Source organism: Loxodonta africana, chromosome 9 (genome assembly GCF_030014295.1).
Source record: "Loxodonta africana isolate mLoxAfr1 chromosome 9, mLoxAfr1.hap2, whole genome shotgun sequence".
Taxonomy (NCBI): Eukaryota; Metazoa; Chordata; class Mammalia; order Proboscidea; family Elephantidae; genus Loxodonta; species Loxodonta africana.
Window position 1 is genome coordinate 20,205,832 of NC_087350.1, and position 14,485 is coordinate 20,220,316.

At 43.0% G+C, this 14,485-nt stretch overlaps 1 protein-coding gene across 1 annotated transcript in view; it reads left to right on the top strand.

The window, feature by feature from the left end:
- FANCC (FA complementation group C) overlaps window positions 1-14,485 on the top strand; it is a 305,107-nt gene that overhangs the window by 280,679 nt on the left and 9,943 nt on the right. The window contains exons 11-13 of the mRNA XM_003407365.4: window positions 4,206-4,281; window positions 7,311-7,392; window positions 10,923-11,097. Of these exons, the coding sequence (XP_003407413.1) occupies window positions 4,206-4,281; window positions 7,311-7,392; window positions 10,923-11,097 (333 nt within the window). The remainder of the gene's footprint in view (window positions 1-4,205; window positions 4,282-7,310; window positions 7,393-10,922; window positions 11,098-14,485) is intronic.

The window sequence follows — 14,485 nt, forward strand, 5'->3', positions numbered from 1 at the left end:
AGGTGTGCTCGGGAGACCAACAAAGTCACCTCTATTACTCAGGAAATTACAAGGTGTTAGAGTTATCTCTCAGGAAACAAGGGCAAAGACCAAATTACTTTAAATAAAGTTAAATTCTTTTCTCCACACATAGATGAGTAGAACATAGTAAAAAAACATAACAGAGTCCAGAAATTGTTGTTGTTGTATTGTTAGGTGCCGTCAAGTCAGTTCCGACTCATGGCGACCCTGTGCACAACAGAATGAAACACTGCCTGGTCCTGCACCATCCTTATAATCATTGTTATGCTAGAGCCCATTGTTGGAGCCACTGTGTCAATCGACCTCGTTGAAGGTCTTCCTCTTTTCCGCTGACTCTGTACTTTGCCAAGCATGATGTCTTTTTCCAGGGACTGATCCCGCCTGACAACATGTCCAAAGTATGTAAGATGCAGTCTCGCCATCCTTGCTTTTAAGGAGCATTCTGGTTGTACTTCTTCCAAGACAGATTTGTTCGTTCTTTTGGCAGTCCATGGTATATTCAATCTTCTTCGCCAACACCACAATTCAAAGGCGTCAATTCTTCTTAGGCCTTCCTTATTCATTGTTCAGCTTTCACATGCATATGATGTGATTGAAAGTACCATGGCTTGGGTCAGGCGCACCTTAGTCTTCAAGGTGACATCTTTGCTTTTCAACACTTTAAAGAGATCTTTTGCAGCATATTTGCCCAATGCAATGCGTCATTTGATTTCTTGACTGCTATTTCCATGGCTATTGATTGTGGATCCAAGTAAAATGAAATCCTTGACAACTTCAGTCTTTTCTCCATTTATCATGATGTTGCTTATTGGTCCAGTTGTGAGGATTTTTGTTTTCTTTATGTTGAGGTGCAATCCATACTGAAGGCTGTGGTCTTTGATCTTCATTAGTAAGTGCTTCAAATCCTCTTCACTTTCAGCAAGCAAGGTTGTGTCATCTGCATAACACAGGTTGTTAATGATTCTTCCTCCAATCCTGATGCCCCATTCTTCTTCATATAGTCCAGCTTCTCAGATTATTTGCTCAGGATACAGACTGAATAGGTATGGTGAAAGGATACAACCCTGAGGCATACCTTTCCTGACTTTAAACCACTCAGTATCCCCTTGTTCTGTCCAAACAACTGCCTCTTGGTCTATGTACAGGTTCCTCATGGGCACAATTAAGTGTTCTGGAATTCCCATTCTTCCCAATGTTATCCATAATTTGTTATGATCCACACAGTCAAATGCCTTTGCATAGTCAATGAAACACAGGTAAACATCTTTCTGGTATTCTCTGCTTTCAGCCAAGATCCATCTGACATCAGCAGTAATATCCCTGGTTCCATGTCCTCTTTTGAATCCAGCCTGAATTTCTTGCAGTTCCCTATTGATATACTGCTACAGCTACTTTTGAATGATCTTCAGCAAAATTTTGCTTGCATGTGGTATTAATGATATTGTTCTATAATTTCTGCATTCGGTTGGATGACCTTCCTTGGGAATAGGCATAAATATGGCCAGGCAGCTGTCTTCCAAATTTCTTGGCATAGATGAGTGAGTACTTCCAGTGCTACATCCATTTGTTGAAACCTCTCAACTGATATTCCATCAATACTTGGCGCCTTGTTTTTCACCAATGCCTTCAGTGACCCATGTGTCTGTCAGTTTGTCGTACTATGAGGGCTTGTGTGTTGCTGTGACACTGGAAGCTATGTCACTAGTATTTAGATACCAGCAGGGTCACCCATGGAGGACAGGTTTCAGTGACCTTCCAGACTAAGACAGACTAGGAAGAAGGACCTGGCAGTCTACTTCTGAAAAGAATTAGCCAGTGAAAACCAGAAATACGCTCACACATATATAGTAAACTAATTTTTGACAAGGTGCCAGGGCAATTCAATGGAGACAGGAAAGTTTTCAACAGATGGTGCAAGTACAACTGGTTATCTGTGTGGGAAATAAATGAACCTCAACACTTCAACTATAAAGCTTGTAGAAGAAAATATGGGAGAATTTTTTTTTTTAGTTTGAGTTTAACTAAAATTTCTTAGAAGGGATGCAGAAAAGCACATGAAAATGGGTAAATTAAGGTACATCAGAATTTAAAATTTCTGCTGTTTGGTAGACATCATTAAGAAAATGGAAAAGAAAGCCACATCTGAGAGAAACATCCCTGACAGGATTTGTATTCAGAATATATTAAGATCTCTTATAACTGTATAAGAAATGACTCAATTTTTTTAAAAATGGACAAGACTTGAATATACACTTTAAGAAAAATAAATAGGCAATAAACACATGAAAATTGTTCTATATCATTTGACATCAAGAAAATATGTAGTAAAATCACAATGGGATAACCCTGCACGCCCACTAGAACAGCTAAAATTAATTAGTAAGATTGACAGTTCCAACTGTTGACAAGTATGTGGAACACCTGGCATTCTCATACATTGCTGGTGGGAGTGTAAAATGGTACAACTCCTTTGGAAAACTATAGGGCAGTTTCTTATAAAGTTAAAGAAGCAAGTTACTGGGTTAAGACCAAGCTACTGGGTCTACTCTATGGCCCCGTAATTCCACTACTATAATATTTACCCAAGAGAAGTGAAAACACATGTCCACAAAAAGGCATAGTTAAGAATGTTTATTGTGGCTTTATTCATAACAGCCCCAAACTGGAAACAACCCAAATGCCCATCAGTAGGACAATGGACAGGTTATGGCATGTTCATACAGTGACTACTTCTGAGCAATAAAAAGAATGGACTACTAGTATGCAATAACATGGCTGGATCTCAAAAAAAAAAAAAGTTACGCCAAAGAAGCCAGACACAAGAGAGTGCATACTCTGTGATTCTATTTATATGAAATTCAAGAACAAGCAAAACTAATTCCCCGTGTTGAAATCAAAACAGTAGTTGCCAGGGTGGGGTGGATGGCTTGACTGTCAAAGGCACAAGGAGCCTCCTGGGGTGATGGAAATATTCTGCATGTTGAATGTGTAGGTGGTCAGGTGGATTTATACATTTATCAAAGCTCATCAAATTCTACACACAAAGCCTATGCATTTCACTGTTTCTAGATTTTACCTCATTTTTTAAGAAAAAGTAGCTCAAAAGGCGAATGAAGAACACCAAAGATACGAGGTAATTATGAGCCCAAGAGATAGAAAGGGCCACGTAAATCAGAGACTACATTGGCCTGAGACCAGAAGAACTAGATGGTGCCCAGCTATAACCAATGACTGCCCTGATAGGGAACACAGCAGAGAACCCCTGAGGGAGCAGGAGAGCAGTGGGATGCAGAACTCAAATTCTGGTAAAAAGTCTAGACTTTATGGTCTGACTGAGACTAGAAGGGCTCAGGAGGTCATGGTCCCCAGACTTTCTGTTAGCCCAAGACTGGAACCATTCCCAAAGCCAACTCTTCAGACATGGATTGGACTGGACTATAGGATAGAAAATGATACTGGTGAAGAGTGGGCTTCTTGGCTCAAGTGGATACCTGAGACTATGTGGGTGGCTCCTGTCTGAAGGGGAGATGAGAAGGCAGAGGGGGACAGAGCTGGCTGAATGGTCACGGAAATACAGGATAGTGAGAAGGAGTGTGCTGCCTTATTAGGAGGAGAGCAACTAGGAATATGTAGCAAGGTATATATAAATTTTTGTATGAGAGACTGACTTGATTTATAAACTTTCACTTAAAGCACAATAAAAACAAACAAAATTTTTAAAAAATTATCTCAAAGCTTCTTTGCCTTCTGAAGGGGTGAATAGCTATAGCACTTTGATCCTCAACATATGTTAGCACTATTACTGTTTTATGTTTTTTTGTTGTTAAAAAACTACACTATAAACCTAGTATCTCATACTGCCCAGCAACTCTCACTTAAATAGGAAGATGTATGTATATAATTGGGTTCACACGAGGCAGAGAACTCATATAAAATCATCAGGAGCTTAGCTTTATTTTTCTTAAGTTCCAGAAGGTGAGGTTAACAAGGTTCATTTTTCTGAAATATATTTATAAGGTTATCGGAAGCATCTTTTTTAATAAATGTTTAAGAAAACATCCTGACTGTGTTAGTGCTAGTGGATCTCTTGGGGCAGAAGGATACATACAAGGTTTTGTATTCTTTATAACACCCCTTCCGATCCTAATGTTCCATCCTGTTTTATATTTTTGGTTTTCTTGCAGCTGAAGTTTGCACTCAAGACCTACTTTCCTTATGCTTCTCCGTCTCTTGTCATGGTACTACTCCAACACCCTAAAGGTAAGTTAAGGTTGATTTTACCCACATTAAAATGACTTCTGGGAAAGAACATTGACAAATCATAACCCTCCCCCTCCCAATTCCTTCCTTATCTATAGCTTCAAAAGCAAAACCGAACCGAACCCATTGCCATCAAGTCAATTCTGACTCAGAGCAACCCTGTAGGACAGAGTAGAACTGCTCCATAGGGTTTCCAAGGCCGTAATCTTTATGGAAGCAGACTGCCACATCTTTCTCCCGCAGAGCAGCTGGTGGGTTCAAACCACCCAACTTCCAGTTAGCAGCTGAGCACTTAATCACTGTGCAACCAGGGCTACTCATCTGTAGCACAAGAGAGTTAGAATTAGTTGGTCATTTCCAAGACCCTTTTAGAGGGCAATGGCCATTCAGTGGTAGAATTCTCACTGTCTATGCAGGAGGCCTGGGTTCGGTTCCTGGCCAGTACACCTCATATGCAGCCACCACCCATCTGTCAGCAAAGGCTTGCATGTTGCTATGATGCTGAACAGGTTTCAGTGGCACTTCCATACTAAAATGGACTAGGAAGAAAGGCTTGGTGACCTATTTCCAAAAAATCAGCCAATGAAAACCCTGGTCTCATTGTACATGGCGTCACCATGAGTAGGGGGCTGAGTCAAGGTAGCTGACAACAACAGGATCCCAGGGTCTCACCTTTTGTGGCCCTTGGTACGAGAATTTGCTTGACTTCCCAGTTATGATCACTTACCAAAAGGGGGAGAAAAAAAAAAGTCCCCTAGTTAGGTTTTGATGGTCCGCCCCTGGAACACAAGAGCCTCTGATGGTACCAGCCAGATCTACCTGGAATCCAGGAACAGGCTAAGACTTGGCTGAGTAGAATAAAACAATACATTTATTTGTATTTCATTCTTCCTACTCCTTGTGCTCTTGTTGTAGAAGAAAAGATAAAATGATGAATGACGCCAAGACAATTTACAGGGAAATTTCTCCTAACCAAGGGAAGGCTTTTGAAAGAATTCAGTAAGATACATGTATTAGACCACACCCTCTCCTGACTTCATCTGTCAGCCTTCCATAGACCACGTTCAGCTGGGGAAGTGAGGAGTCCATCCTGAGTGCAACTGGTGTTAATCGGTTAATATGCCTGTGAGCTTATCTTTGGGAAACATTTCAGAAATAGAGAATTAAAAACCTCCTTTCCCTCCAGAGCTTGAAAGCTGCAGGAAAGGCAGCGTCAACACAAGTAGACGCTGTGCCATGGAGCAAGGCGTTCTGTCTGACCCGAGGAGGAAAGAGCAGAGCACAAATAACATCTCCCTTTTCGTGCCCCCCCTTTTTTTTTTTTGCCTTCTTTTTTCCTGAGAGATTCATTTGAGGAAAGCAGATGATTCCAACTTGCAGAGCATTCTATAAAACCTAAATTCCTCTTCCTTTTTCTAAAAGATAGAGATTCTTGCCCAAAGTGTACCATTTAACAACAGTCTTTTCAGGTCCTAGACATGTGGATGACAGGTCTCAGGGGAAGCTCTGGTTGGCAGTTTCATGAAGCTGAACCTGTGGGGACACAACGGGACAAGGCAGAAAAATCCATACTCCACTTTCTTGGGGTGCACCTTATAGCTGCCGTCAGCCTGCACCGGAAACTGAGTGAGCACCAGAGAAAGTATTGGCGTTGTTGTTTTTTCAGTTTTGAGACCTATAAAAAAAGGATGAAACTGTTGTGTGGGTGTGAACTCAGCCTGCGTACCTTCTCATTTGTGCAATTGTCCTAGATTTATGTCCAAGTATAAATAAGTAGATACAAGCAGAAGTTCAAGAGTCTCCTTGCTGGTTCCTAGAGCAGTTGTCTAGATACTACTTCTGGAAAAACTGAATGTTATGTTCACAAATTCAAGTGTTTGCTCACAGCATATGATCTTTTATTCATCAGAAATGTATTTCATGGGCATTGTGAAGTCCTGTGGGACCTAAGAGATGGACAACTTACAAGCCCTGCGTGTTCAAGGGCTACAGTACAGAGGGCAAGTAATATCAGTAGCTAAGTAAGTAATACAAAGAAGAAAATGAAAAATGCCTTCAGAAGACTCCAAGTCAAAACGTATGGGAGTTGAGAGGCGAGGGAGAGATAATAGATGCCCCTTTAGTCTGTAACGTTTGTGGAGTAGCCATGGCTACTCTGGCACTTACTGTATCTTTCTCGTACAGTCAACTACGAAATCTATCGCTGCATGACAATGTGGTGACCTTTGTCAGATGTTACTTAGAACTGCAGATACACACATGTTCAGATGTATTTAAAACCAAAGGATAATTGTGAAACCGGAAAAACGGACTCCAGAAGAGACGCTTGATTGTATGATGCCCATGTGGGCTTTTTTTCTTGGCTTTTTCTTTACTGTTGACCTAAAATCATATTCCAAATTCATCACAGTCAGGAAAGCAGTTGGGTAGTCCATTCCTAATCCTTGTCGACTTTTTTATTAGCTCCATGTATTTTGAAACCACAAATTATTAGTCCTGGAGGCGGGCTGCAGGTAGGTAGGACAGAAACAGCCTTCCAAAGTCCCGGGATGGGCTGCTGAGGCAGTCGTGATCTACTACTTCGTACCTGAGTTGTACCTCACATTCTTTCAGGTTTGGGTCTGTGTAACACCAAGGAATCTTTCTTCCCCGGGTGTAAGAGATAGATAAAGCAGAAAACCCAACCAGTTGTCATCAAGTCGACTCTGACTCGTGGCGGCCCGGCGTGTGTCAGAGTAGAACTGTGCTCCACAGGGCTGTCAGGGGCTGGTGTTTCAGAAGTAGATTGCCAGGCCTTTCTTCTTAGGCACCTCTGGGTGCCCTTGAGCCACCAATCTTTCGGTTAACAGCTGAGCACATTACTGTTTGCACCACCCAGGGACTGCAGAGTCCCACATGCAAGTGGGTGGTGTGGGTTCCATGAACCAGAAAAATAAAATGGGATTTCCCAAAACTCTTCGAGTCTTAGCTGCAGATGATCCTACTAGGTTTATCTTCGGTTCCTCCCTGACTGCTCTCTCCACCCACAGGTATCGCACAGGGACTTTGCTGCCAGCTACTGAAGTGCATTTCTGAAATGCTCAGGGAAGCAGTTGAAGGCCAGACTGCTGGGTAAGCAAACACTGACCACTACTAAGTCTGTTCACATGTGCTTTCTCTTCATCTCTTCCTTTCTTTCGAGCAGGGCTGACAGGTCAGGCATTATTGGATCTGTGACTGGCACCGCACAGGGAAGCACCACCACTAAGGAGAAGCAGAGAAAGCAGACAGTGGCCTGAGGGCAGGTCAGAATTAATAGGCACACATAGGTATATAGCTGTTAGAGGGACCGTTCTAAGCAATACCTCATTCTAGATTTTGAAAAACATGCACAATAATTAAAAGAACAAACCCTTGAAAAAAATGGCATCCACCTCTTGGGAATCCATGGCTATGCAGAAGGAAAAGGGGGTCTGTCTGCCCTTGGTCTTCCCCATCTCTCTAGGGAAGGAGATTCTAAAGTTGCCCTGCACAGTAGGATGGAATGTTAAGTGCTTATTTCTCCTCCTCTTTTTAATAAATGTTGTTGTTAGGTGCCGTCGAGTCAGTTCCGACCCATAGCGGCCCTATGCACAACAGAACAAAACACTGCCCGGTCCTGAGCCATCCTTACAATCTTTGTTATGCCTGAGCTCATTGTTGCAGCCACTGTGTCAGTCCACCTCGTTGGGGGTCTTCCTCTTTTCCGCTGACCCTGTCCTCTGCCAAGCATGATGTCCTTCTCCAGGGACTGATCCCTCCTGTCAACATGTCCAAAGCATGTAAGATGCAGTTTCGCCATCCTTGCTTCTAAGGAGCATTCTGGTTGTACTTCTTCCAAGACAGATTTGTTCGTTCTTTTGGCAGTCCATGGTATATTCAACATTCTTCGCCAACACCACAATTCAAAGGCATCAATTCTTCTTCAGTCTTCCTTATTCATTGTCCAGCTTTCACATGCATATGATGCGATTGAAAGTACCATGGCTTGGGTCAGGTGCGCCTTAGTCTTCCAGGTGACATCCTTGCTCTTCAACACTTTAAAGAGGTCCTTTGCAGCATATTTGCCCAATGCAATGCGTCATTTGATTTCTTGACTGCTATTTCCATGGCTATTGATTGTGGATCCAAGTAAAATGAAATCCTTGACAACTTCAGTCTTTTCTCCATTTATCATGATGTTGCTCATTGGTCCAGTTGTGAGGATTTTTGTTTTCTTTATGTTGAGGTGCAGTCCATACTGAAGGCTGTGGTCTTTGATCTTCATTAATAAGTGCTTCAAGTCCTCTTCACTTTCAGCAAGCAAGGTTGTGTCATCTGCATAACACAGGTTTTTAATGAGTCTTCCTTCAGTCCTGATGTCCTGTTCTTCATATAGTCCAGCTTCTCATACTATTTGCTCAGGATACAGATTGAATAGGTATGGTGAAAGGATAAAACCCTGGCGCACACCTTTCTTGACTTTAAACCAATCAGTATCCCCTTGTTCTGTCTGAACAACTGCCTCTTGATCTATGTAAAGGTTCCTCATGCGCACAATTAAGTGTCTGGAATTCCCGTTTGTCCAAAATTAGAAAATCCATTCTAACATCAGTTAAGTTCTAGCATTATGAGTTGCTGTTGTTGTTAGCTGCCATCAAGTTGACCCTCGAATCATGGCAACCTCACCCACAATGTGATTTGGAGTGTTGTGGCATTGAGTTTTTATTGGCTTATTTTTCAGAAGTAGATTGCCAGGCCTTTCTTCCTACTCTGTCTTAGTCTGGAAGCTGAGGTACCCTCTAAGAATATTTCTTATTTTGCTAAAAGTATTTACATTTAGTCTTTCCTAGATTCTTTGTAATAATGCACCCTCCAGCTTCCTATTAACTTCCTTGCTTTTAGAGTATAAATAATATTTTATTTATTTTGTATATTAGTCTACTGCCTTCATTGGTTACTTTTGCCATGTTCTCACCTTGGAGTCCTCTGTAATCTCGCTGAGGCTACATAGATGATGGGTGGCACTCCTTTTTCCATGATCACTGTTGGTGCCAGTGCCTCACTCCTTCCCCCCAAGATTATTAACAATAGAGAACAGACAAAAAGAACAGGCAGCCAAATGGGGATCAGAGGACCGGCCACATTGATGGCCCTAAGCACCGTGTCACCCCATATGTACCCTTTCTGGTCCCTCAGTTGAAGAGCAGGACATATACCCAAAGCCACATGGGACTTACAGCCCTTCCTTAACCTAGACCATGGGGTCCACTGTGGGATGGGGCTTCTGTGAGCCAATGAGGGACTGCCTCCATGCACAGTTACTGGTAGAAAAGAGGGAGAGTGACCGGGCCTGTCTCTGCAGGCCTTGAGCCCGATCCTGGCATGATCCGCATGGGAGCAAGGATCAGCAGAGTCCACTGCTCACCTTGCTCTCCCAGGAGCCTGTGGTGAAAAGACACAGTAGAGCCTGTTTATTGCTTTGAGATGTCATAACCCAACCCCCCGATAATGTGGCCGGTGGAGCCTCAAGCTCTGGCCCGCTGAGTTAGGTGCTCTCGCTCTCAGGGACAAGGGGGTAAGGCTAAAACTCCCACCTTCTTCCTTTTCTCACCATTGCTTCTCAAGCCCGTTTCAGAACATTTCTCAGGGAGGACTTGGCTGGGAGGAAAGCAGAAACCCAGGGAGGTGAGGACATGCTTGGTGTTTGGGAATTCCCTGGACCAAGCAGACGAACGCGGAACCAGATCCAAGCAAAGACAGAGCCGCCGCAGGGGCCTGGAACACTCCTATGCCAGCCATGTTCCCAGTGCAGAAGGAAAGTTCCAACTTAACATGGTCTCAGGTCCCATCCTCCTCTGTTTCTCCAGTGGCAATGTCAAATGGCTAAGAGGGTCACTGTGTGAGCATAACTGGTTCTAACCTGGATCAATTCTACCCTTTCAACCACAATTGTAACTCCCAGTCCCAGTCCAAGACAAGGGTAGCTTTGCAAAGACTTTAACTTTTCAGCATCGATGTGTAGGTGACAACAGGAAAGAATAAAATGTATGAGTCATTAAATATTCCTAGCTGCCAAAATATTGACCAGAATCTTTTGTCAGAAAGGAAATAACACGTTTCTGCCTAAGCCTAACTGGCCCCCCTTCAGCATTGCAGAGTGGAGGCAGACAGCCTCAGTGGCCTCCATCTGGACCCCTGGGAGCCTCCGTCATTTCTCGGCCGTGGAGGTACCTAGGTAGCAGCTTTTGTGGCCGGAGGCCCCGTCTCCACAGAGCCCAGTGGTCCAGAACATGCAGGAGACAGAGTGGCGCTCTCTGCAGGTCTCAGCGTCCTGTTGGGTGTGGGCCAGAGCCCCCCTTTCTCAAAGTCCCTGTGCTCATTGAGGTCCTGGATGTAGATTTCAGTGTCTGCAGTCCCCGGACCCATGAGGGTCTTTAGAGGCATCCCTTTGAATGCCCTGTCATGGGGGCAGAGGGTATTGTGAGTTACTTGTCTGAGTCTAACTTGCCTTCCTTGCAAGTTGTACTTCAGTGGATAAATACAATTTAAGCCAATCTTTTGCAAACATTTGAGTCATTTTAAGAACCAGGAAGGAAAAAGAAATGAAGTTGCTGCTGCCATGGGTTTTGGTTCTGTTCCAGGTCCCACAGAGGTGCCTTTGAGAGCTGGTTTTTGTTCATTCACTTTGGCGGATGGGCTGATATCGCGGCTGAGCAGTTGCTAATGTCAGAAGCTGAACCCCCGGAGGCCCTGCTGTGGCTTCTGGCATTCTCCTCCAGCCCCCACGACGGAGATCAGCAGAGAGCACAGACCATGGTGGGTAGCAGGGCCCACCATGCAGGGGGTTCCAGCTCAGTCTAAGGGAGGGGCTCTGGAGTGGGTTTGGCCTTCACAGAATCACAGGCAGCACAGCTCTGAGCGGCCACAGTGTATATTGTGGTAACGTGTAGACATCTGTGTAGGTGATGAGTGGCTGCTGCCGGTTCTGCTTAGAGACCTTTCCCCGCCTTCAGACAACTGACAGGAGATGCTCCTGGGAAGCACAGTGCTGTCGTCTGTCCTGTGGGCTGCCTGTCTGACCTGTTCTGGCTGGGCTGTCAGGACTGCCCTTACTTGACAGGCATCCCCAGCCAGGGCCACTGCCCTTGGAGACTGTCCCCGCTGGGAGTGGTGGGGCTCTCAGAAGAAGGAGTGCCAACCTGCGGTGGGTCTGGCCCTCAGGCCACGTCCTTTTCTGACCAGCAGCCTGGCCGTGTCTGTTCCAGTCTTGACTGACTGCTTTCCTGGACCGGGCAGCAGAGCTTCACATTACTAGCTTTGTTTCGAACTCTTACTAAAGGAATCATGTGATATTAACCACTTTGCTTCTGAAAAAGGACTTGGTCATTTCTTGAATAACAGAGCAGTTAAGTACAGGACCTGGTAACTGTCTGTGGCAGAGACAGCTGTTATTTTATGTGGAATATAATAATTACAGGAAGCGGTGCTTTGATTAAAGGCATCGGCACCTCCGTTGCTAACATTTATCTGCCAGTTTTTGAAACTTCAGCTGCCGGTGCTTTTTGCTAATTTTAATAATTAAAGGGAACAGGTTTCATTATGTATGGAGCAATGCTCATATTTGCTTTATGTCTTCTGTTGTTTGAAAACAGCAGACACAGTATAAATATGTCTCTGTATTTTGTTTGTTTAAAGGCTTACATGACAAGGGAAAGGAAATGAGTTTTGCATTTTTAAAAAGTTGAAATTTGGTGGTAATTTATTTGGAATCAAAAATAGAATATTTTTTAAAAGAAATTATCATAATCCACATATGTATTTGACTATTGCTATCTGGTTAAAAAGAAAGCCTTCTTTTGTTTTTCCTTTAAAAATATCATATTGCACTAATTAACAAAAATCGTAGTTTATAATTTTCATCATCATATTTTTAATAATAATTAAAATGCATGAAGCACTCAGGGTTTCTAAAGCCCTTTTATATGTATTTCATATTTGATTCTGTATAAGCTAAATTGGCAAATATGTTTTAAATTTCATGTTGGTCATAGATCCTGACAAAGAAAGATTCACTTTTGAGATACAGAGAAATAAGTTATTTAATGATTAAATTTTTAGAAAGTTCTGCATTGTCACATCTTTCTGCAGCCTAACTTTTTTATATCTGTGCATAATTACTTATTCAGGAAAAGCTTAGACATCTTGGGTAAAAATGGATTAACTCATTTAGAGTCTTTTAGTACCAATATGTCCATTTACTTATTAGCTGTTCTATCACAGGTGGCCATCTGCCTTGTTGCTTAAATCAATGTTTCACGTTAATGATTCCAGAGCCACTTCCTTGCTTAGTATCCAGCCTGAGGCAGTGGTGTGTGTGGTGTCCAGGAGGGCAAGTGGGGCCTCATTTTTCCAGTTTAGCTAATAATCCATACCTCTTGCCCCCCTGGGTTTTGTGAGCTTTAGTTTCTTGACGGCCTATTGGGCTTGAGAAGCCAACTGTGAACTGTGTTAGAAAGCATGATCATTGTGAGATCTGACTGAGCCTGACAATATCTGTGCCTCTGCCTTCACAGTTATTGCTGAGCCCCTGGTCGTGTGTGGTGGCTGGAATAGGTGCCTGTACTGCCGTCCTTGAGAGCGCAAGAACGTGAGAGCTAAGAGCAAGATTGTCTCTGCCTGGGGCAGATCCTGCCTCCACAAAAGGCCGCCCCTCTCTCTGGCAAACAGTGCTGTCTGCCAGCCAATGTTCATTTCTTATTGCTAACTTTGAATTGGATAATGAGAAAAACAAAAATGTCTGTGTTTATCCTTGAGAATTAGGCACAGGTTCATAACCTTTAACTATGTCATTCTACTTCTAGGAAGTATCCTAAAGAAATAATTACTAAAGATCTATATAAAGATCTATATACAAAGATATTCATCACAGCATTGTTCATAATTGCAAAAATTGTAAATGGCCTAAACTTTCAATGGTAAGGATATTGGCTAAATAAACTGTAAAATATCTGAACCATGGAATAGCATGCTAACACATTCTTAAAGAATATGTTGTATAGAAATAGTAAATTGGATGTAGTACCTTGTGAAATGAAAAATGTAAGACACAAAACATTATGTATAGAAAGTGGTATACTCTCAAAGCATTAAAAAAAGACAGGAAGGGTGGAAGCCAAATTATTAACAGTGAGTCTCTTTGGGTGATAGAATACCGGATTACTTTTCTTTTTACTTTACTTTTTTGTTCAAATTTCCTGCAGTGAGCATATATAAATTTTTAACACAGGACAAAAAATAATACTTTCAAGAGAAAAGAAAAGAAGGTGTACATCCTCCCGAAAAACTTAGAAAGCATTTAAAGTTATCAGTATGTCAGGTAGTAGTTTATGGACACAATGCATTGGCAGGGAAAGACTGAGACAAAATAGAAAGGAAAAAGACCAAGTCTCAGGGACTATTGGACAAGGATAGAAAATCAAACACCAGCCAAGAAGACAATGGGGTATAAAGGCATAGCCTTCTAAGCCCTGACATTTTTACGGACACATTTTGATAGCAAGATGGTCATGGGCTCCTGTAGATCCAGTCGGACCAGGGCCACCCCAGTCCAGCCTGGCCCGAGGAGAGGCAGTGAGAGGGCAGACTTCTCCTGCTGGCACGGTACCAGCCTCCGTGGAGGAGCCCCACGTTGCAGTTTCTCACGGTCTTGCATTGTGGCCAGACGTGCTCACACAGCACGCCTCACGCGCTGGAGTTTATGACAGCCTTCACTGAATAGGGTCTTAACTTCCAGCAAAAATACTGACTCGCATAAAATCCAGAAACTTGGCCATGGGAATTCTCAGAATAGAGCTCAGTATTCTTCCAAAGATGATAGAACATAGCTGTTCGTGAGTTCCACATGGCATTTTGGATCTGTGGCTTTCAGTTTTTGCTTTGTTTTCCAAGTCACGACGTGGTGATGTACCATTCTTGCAGCAAGGAGAAGTCTCAGCATGAAATAAATACTTTTTATGCAAAAACAGCCCACAGACCTATAACAATTGCCATTATTATGTGGATTCCACAGACTTTGACCTCTGCTTGAGCTTTAAGCATGTATGAACAGACTGTTCCAGTGTCTAAAGTAAAACGTGCGTGTGTGTGTGTGTGCGTGCGTGTGTGTGTGTATTTCCCCCAGAAGATAGCAGGAGGCAGAGGGAAA